Here is a 7,331-nt window from a genome sequence, read left to right as displayed (position 1 = left end):
AGCAGAGTTTAGTTGTGTGTACCACACTGTGGAAAGGGACCGTGTATATTAAGATGTAGCTTCATCATCCAGCTAAACAACAAAAAATCTCACTGCCAAAGAACATGAATTTAATGTATTACTGTAAATAGCATTGTAAAAATGTACAGAATTAGCTATTAAGACAGCTATCTGACTATACAAAATACAATTTCCAATGATCTAAGAATATGACATTGAAAGTGTAAGCTATGAACTGGTGGAGTATCTTTGATACCCAGCTGTTAAGACTAGTACTATGAAATTAGGTGCTGTGAAATTAAATTTGAAAATTGAAACAGCTGTAATTTGCATTTTTCACATTTATCTTATGAAACACTACAAAAATCAGACTGCTCAATGTGCTTCAAAATGACCACAAGCAGTGTAATACATTTAACCAGTCAAATATTTTAACTATTTATGAATACAGGGAGAAGTGTCCCTGAATAACTTGTTTCAAAGGTTTGCAGCTAATAATGGTTAAAAGTAAAGTTTTGCCATGGCTTGCAGGAACTTCTTTTTCCTCTTCTGAGCTGCTAGCTGCAAAACCTCTTCAGGATTACTAGAGTTGAGCTCTGATTGTCCAATTGCTTTGATCTAGGAAAGATTTAAAAAAATTATGTACTGTAGCAAAATGGAACATGATAAATTACACAAGTCATTTAAATAGAGTAATACAGTCTGGAAATGGGCCCTACAGGTGAACATATCCATGATCTTACTGAATGGCAGAGCAGGCTCAACAGGCCAGCTGGCCTGCTTCTGCTCCTCATGGGCCCCTATCACTAGACCTTTCATATCCATGTACTTATTCAAATTTTTAAATGTTAGTGCACTTGCCTCAACAACAATCTCTGGCAGCATATTCCATTTCATGATGCCTGAGTGTTCCACAAGAAATTTTTCATTATTAATCCTGGGGTAGTGTCCTGTGAGGAATTCTTGGGTAATTTAATGAAAATAAACATTGGTGCCATAATGAATGAATTAGGGCAGGGGAAGAACTAGTATAAAGGACTAACACTGAGCAAGATATAAACCAGGCCTAAGCATACCTTATGCACAACATTTTCTATTTTGCACACTGGCCATCCATAAATTCTAGAATTAGTGATTTCAGGAAAAATTTTGGTATGACCTCTTTATTTTATAACATTTTACACCTCAACCTATTTAAAGAAAAAAGTGACTGCACATTGATGTATCTGAGCACCATGGTCTTTCCTCACAATGTTCAGAAATCAGGACTCACTCTTGTAATTTTGTGTTGCTCTTCTTAACATGTATCACTTCATGTATTTGCACTGAGCTCCATTTATAATACTTCTTATAGTGATTTTGGCAAATGATCTACATCCGAAAGTGAATTACAAGCACCATACTATCCACTAGCTTGCCAAGGTTGATGACATACAGTCATTACAATGCTGCTCCTTAATCTAGTTTTTATAAAAATAATAACAAGCCCTTCCACCTTGAGTGAATATATATGGGGATTCACACAAAGCATAGGCATTCAGACTACATCAGTTACAGAACAAACCAGTTCTGTAATTACAACATTGTCACGCGACATCCATAGATGTAACCAGCAAGTTGCAGTGTAATTTCTCCACCCATTGCAAGTGTATAAAAAGGAATCCAAAGCACCACAATTCTCAACTTACTGCTATTTGGCGTTTGTCAGTTTCCCCTCTTTTGTGATGGATGTCTACAAAATCTGTCAAGAAAATTTTGCATTTGATGCATTTCATTTCTTACTAAACATAATTTTGTGGACTTTTTTTTTGCAGCTATACAATTCCAAACCCCTTCTGTCAACAGGTAAATGAAAGCCAATTCAAGTGTTCTCACAGCACTTATTATGTTATCAAAGTGACCCAAAGTATTCTATGGTCAAGCCACACAGAAGCGACAGTTACATTTTTAAAATTAAGCGATTTAGGTTGACAGTTCAATACTATTTAGGACATGAGAAGAGTCCCTTATCCAGCCCTTACTGACTGACTAGATGGTGGATTTTATAAAGCACCTGGGCCGACTGCTCTATTGTGACCGGCAACATTTGAAGCAAGAGAGACCGAGTGGACATAGAGAATTTTTGGGACAATAATCCTCCACACACATCCCTCTTAAGAGTAGCAGCAAACACATCCAAAAGAAAAGACACCATAAAAAACCTGGTTAAGGATAGACAAAGTACATAATATCCCTGAACAGGTGGTGGCAAAGGCTGTTCCACTAGATTATAAAACACTCAGTAATGTCACAAAATAATTACACCAGCACAAATGTAGAAAAGGATACGTGTCAAGTACTCCAAGATGGTGATGTCCCAGATGTAATCATAGTAGGAATCCATTGCATCGTGACTGAAATTACAAATAAAAAAGTTAGGAAATTTACATGCACCATTCCCATCTTGAATATTGGCAGGTACTTCCACATTCTGAGAAATATGCTCCAACATGAAAGAAAATAAAAATCAAAGACTGCAGTTGCTAGAAGTCCGAATTAAAACAGAAAATACTGATCAGGTGGTATCTGCGGAAAGAAACCATCAACATTTCAGACTGAAGACTTCAGAATTTATGTTCACTCACCATCTATAACTCAGGTTGCAATCGATCACAAACCTCTCATGTTGTATCTTACTGAATGGCTTTTGGAAATGCATATATACAGACACTGCATCCACCACATTTCTCCCATTAATCCTATTACCTCACGGCAGTGTAGCGGTTAGTGTAACACTATTACAGCGCCAGCGACCTGGGTTCAATTCTGGCCGCTGTCTGTAAGGAGTTTGTACGTTCTCCCCGTGTCTGCATGGGTTTCCTCCGGGTGCTCTGGTTTCCTCCCACATTCCAAAGACGTACAGGTTAGGAAGTTGTGGGCATGCTATGTTGGCGCCAGAAGTGTGGCGACACTTGTGGGCTGCCCCCAGAACACTCTACGCAAAAGATGCATCTCATTGTGTGTTTCGATGTACATGTGACTCATAAATCTTATCAAAAACCTATCAAATTAGTTAAACACAATTTGTCTTTAATAAATCTATGCTAGTTTTCTCTAATCAATCCACACTTGGCTCAAGTTACTGCTAATTTTATCTTTATTATTGTTTCCGGAACTTTTCCCACCAGCAAGGTCAAGCTGACTGGCCCACTGCTCGCTTCACCTGTACACCCTTCTTTGAATAAGGGTGTAAAATTCACTCTCTCCTGGTCTCTGCCCTATCACTTTTGTTTAACTTTCCTCACTTTGTCTGCAATTTAAAACTTGTTCCAACTTTTCCATGTTCTGATGAAACATCATCGATCTGAAATCTGTTTCAATCTGATCTCTCCACAGATGCCTGATCCAAATGATTCCAGCATTTTCTGTCTTAATTCCAGATTTCAAGCACCTGCAGTATTTTGTTTGGATGTTTTTTTAAAATAAAATTGTACCTGTTTTGTTCTTGTAAAGCCTTGAAAGCAGTCATATAATCTACCTCTCTGAGGAACTGACACAATATTGCCACCTAGTCAAAAAGCAAGCCAGTTTCAAAAGGTTTGTCATTTAAAACTGAAATCACTGGAACTGATTTGCACCAAAGACGCACGGGTTAGGAAGTTGTGGGCATGCTATGTTGGTGCCGGAAGCATGGTGACACTTGCGGGCTGCCCCCCAGAACACTGCACAAAAAGATGCATTTCACTGTGTGTTTCGATGTACATATGACTAATAAAGAAATCTTATCTTATTGTAAAACACTGTGCAATTAAATGCATCATCACATATTCTTTCACTTTTGTGACCACAATTTTAATTAGACATGGAAAGATGAGATATAAATGACCTCTTTTGACACATGATCAGTTGAAGTCAAACCATCTTAAAGATTTTAATGAAAATGAAGCTGTAAAACAAAACTATCCCCAGACTCATTTCAGTTGGCCAAATGATCTGGTTGGCACTGGATTAGTAATCCAATGGCTTGTACCAAAATCCCCGAGAATATAATATTTCAAACTTCACCCCTGAATATTCAGTGGTTTGATCAAAGTTATGCTCGTGGTTACACACACCGAGGTCCAATGTTTAAGACCATAATCAAGATTGAGACAACGGTATTACTGGCAAAACTGAACTGCTTTTTCAAATATCACCTCAGAGCTACCAAGGATAAATCAGAAGAATATGCATGGAACAGCCTTGTACTAACATGCATTTTTTTTTTAAAAAGTGCATGAGAATGAAGCAAGATATTAAAGGAAAGAGTATGGAATGAAGGACAACATAGAGTAATTCAGTAATGCCGTATTCCCACTGGTAACTGTTAGTTTCAGGTGGGTCTCCATAGGTAACATTTGAGCCAGACTTCATTCCCATCTCTTAGTCCTCACTTCATTTCACCTTCTACAGAGAGGTTTAGAATTTTACTAACAGATGATCCATGATAGAGCTTAAAATAAAACAAACACTACTGAACATTTTCTACTTACTTGCGTGTGGCAATTTAACATTGAACAACATTTGATCATTCTCTTCAGCACCTTAAAGAAAATCAATGCAACAACAATTAGATAACTGTACAGCTCATAACTTTGTGCCTTATTGGTTATTCTTTCACTTTAAAATTTTGTTTTACCACGAGCGCTGGAAATTTGAAAAACAGAAAATGATGCAGGCACGGTAATGTAGCAGTTAGCATAACGCTATTACAGTGCCAGCGACCCAGGTTCAGCTCCGGCCGCTGTCTGTAAGGAGCTTGTACGTTCTTCCTGTGTCTGCGTGGGTTTCTTCCGGGTGCTCCGGTTTCCTCCCACATTCCAAACACGTACGGGTTGTGGGCATGCTATGTTGGTGCCAGAAGCGTGGTGACACTTGCGGGCTGTCCCCCAGGACACCCTACGCAAAAGATGCATTTCACTGTGTGTTTCGATGTACATGTGACTAATAAAGAAATCATCTTATCCTATACCCAGTGGATCAGGTAGTGGATATGGCGAGTTAACATTCAAGGCTGATCAACTTCCTTTCAGAAGCTGAAATGCAAAAGTTTTTAAATAGGCCTGGTTTCCTCCCACGTGAGGAAGGCGAGTGGGCTGGGTGGTTAACTGGTCGCTGTAAGTGATCCCTAGTGTGTGTGAGCGAATCCAGTCATGGTGGTGAATCTGGCAAGAACTGATGGGAACATGGGGAGAATAAAATGGGTACCTGACGGTCAGCATAATCAGTGGGTTGAAGGGCCTGTTTTCATGACGTATGACTGGAGAGGATCCGGAAAAATAAAACGGTAGGTTTGAGTGAAAGGGAGAATAAATGACAAAAGTGCCGATTACAAGAGGCCAAGTGAAGGAACAACATCAGTGGACAGCAGAGGCAAACGGCAACCATTTACAGAGGCTGCCAGCTAAAACCCAAAAACAGTGGTGCTCACATTCAGAACTTGTTGAACTTAATGTCAGACACACAAGGATGCAAAATGCTTAGCTGAACGATGCCATGCTGTTCCTCAGGGTGGCTTTGAATTTTGTTGGAACGGTGTAGGAGAACAAGGTCAGAAAGATGGCAGTGCGAGTGTATCAGAGTCTGGAAACTTGGAGCAAAGCACAACAAAAAATAAAACTCCACAGGGGATTTACATCGACTCCAACCTTTCCTGTTCTCCCTTACCATGTCGGTGTACACATCGGATGGAACACACTTATTGAAGAAGTCTGAACAAATGGCACCAGCTTGGAGGTAGAAGTGCAGGGCTGCAGAAAACTGGTTGGTTGCTAGAAAATAAAAATCCCACAATCATATATAAAGTAGAGCAATACATGTTGCAACAAATACTTTCTATGATATCTATAACAGTAGAGTCATAAAGGAGCTAAATATATCTTATGGAAGTTTATAGTTTTAAACCTTCAAGCAATTTATACAAAATTTCTTTCATTTCGGCACCGTCAGGGTCTGGGGATTGCCAATAGAATTTTTATTAAACATAGATTAATTGAACTCTGTATGGGTAGATCTGCTATAACATGTGTTTCCATAATGCAAATTGGATGGGAACTCGAAAAGCACCTAAGAGTTACTTTGGAAATTGACAAGCAGGGAGAGATATCTTGGACAAAGAAACTGTTTCCATGAAACCTCCCCACAGTGATCTGACTCCATTAAGAATACAGGCTGCTATTTTCACCACAGGAAGCCATTAGAAATTGACAAGCAATAGATATTGTTGCACAGATATCTATTGATATCCGTGCAACAATACTCTATTTAACAATGTTACATACGGCCTTTAGTATTTTTAGCTTGCATTAACAAAATAAATTTATAGCTGTTAAAAACACATTATTTTTGAAAATCCTGTGGGAAAAATAACTTTGTTATTGTGAGTCCGAAACTCTAGCCCTAACCCCCTTTTTCCCATTGACACAATTGTTTTTATAATGTGTCTTTTTATATAACACGAGGTTTCTTAGGAATCCAACCGTCGTGTTATAGCAGAAGTACCTGTGAGTGCTGACTTACCAAATTTAGGCTTTCAATTGGCTGGAAAAAGAAGTTCTAAAAACTGCTTTTTCACAGGTATAACCTTAATTTCTATTTAAAAACTTTAGAGAAGATATGAAAATAAATAACAAATCAATCTTATCTACCTAAAAACATTATAGAGAGACACACATTGTTAACAACCAGATAACGGGGTATTATGATATTGTTTCAGATATTTAGCTTGGTTCCATTCCTAATTATTGCAAAGGTCCAACAATTATTGGTCCAACAAAAAGGTCCAATCAATAGGTAAATCAAAAAGGAATTAGGTGCAATTTGGTCAATGATAAAACTATTAAAAGGGTAAAATGCTGCGTTGAACTAATACAGCTGGAAATGTTGCTACTAGTAGTAGCCCAAAGGGAAATGTGGAGAAAACTAGTGTTAAAAGACGAACAATTTGGAAGGAAAAAGAGCTTAACAGTTAAAGAAGTTAACGACTTAACAGTTAGGGTGGGACACGGCTAAAGAGGGGTCACAGACAAATTGGACACTGAAATACCGTGAAGTTATCTTCAGTTTAAGAGTCATTAATATTAGACTGCAACCAAAGACAATGGCTTCTATGGTCTCAAGTTGTGTTGCACTAAGTGTCATTTTGTCAGGGCTCCAGGAATGGTGCAAGGGTAGCTAACAACACCGTTGTTCCAAAGGGGAGAGGAGGCATTAACCAAGCAATTACAGGTCAGCTAGTTTAACTTTGATAATACGCAAATTAATGGAATCCATTCTAAGGGACAATACAAATCTTCATTTAGAAAGGCATAGAC

At 38.4% G+C, this 7,331-nt stretch overlaps 1 protein-coding gene across 7 annotated transcripts in view; it reads right to left on the bottom strand.

The window, feature by feature from the left end:
• Positions 1-87: 87 nt before the first annotated feature.
• The window catches only part of ints8 (integrator complex subunit 8), a 65,294-nt gene continuing 58,050 nt past the window's right edge, over positions 88-7,331 (bottom strand). For 6 of the 7 annotated variants that reach the window (XM_052023209.1, XM_052023211.1, XM_052023210.1 and 3 more), the window contains 6 exons: positions 5,686-5,789; positions 4,512-4,562; positions 3,474-3,547; positions 2,329-2,393; positions 1,689-1,732; positions 88-618 (listed from right to left, as the gene is read on the bottom strand). In XM_052023209.1, the coding sequence (XP_051879169.1) occupies positions 502-618; positions 1,689-1,732; positions 2,329-2,393; positions 3,474-3,547; positions 4,512-4,562; positions 5,686-5,789 (455 nt within the window). In that variant the 3' untranslated portion in view covers positions 88-501. The remainder of the gene's footprint in view (positions 619-1,688; positions 1,733-2,328; positions 2,394-3,473; positions 3,548-4,511; positions 4,563-5,685; positions 5,790-7,331) is intronic. The other variant, XR_007956898.1, reaches the window with a different exon arrangement.

The sequence above is a fragment of the Pristis pectinata genome, chromosome 9 (assembly GCF_009764475.1).
Source record: "Pristis pectinata isolate sPriPec2 chromosome 9, sPriPec2.1.pri, whole genome shotgun sequence".
Lineage (NCBI taxonomy): Eukaryota > Metazoa > Chordata > Chondrichthyes > Rhinopristiformes > Pristidae > Pristis > Pristis pectinata.
Note: the sequence above shows the minus strand (reverse complement) of the source record. Positions and strands in the feature narration are given on the sequence as shown.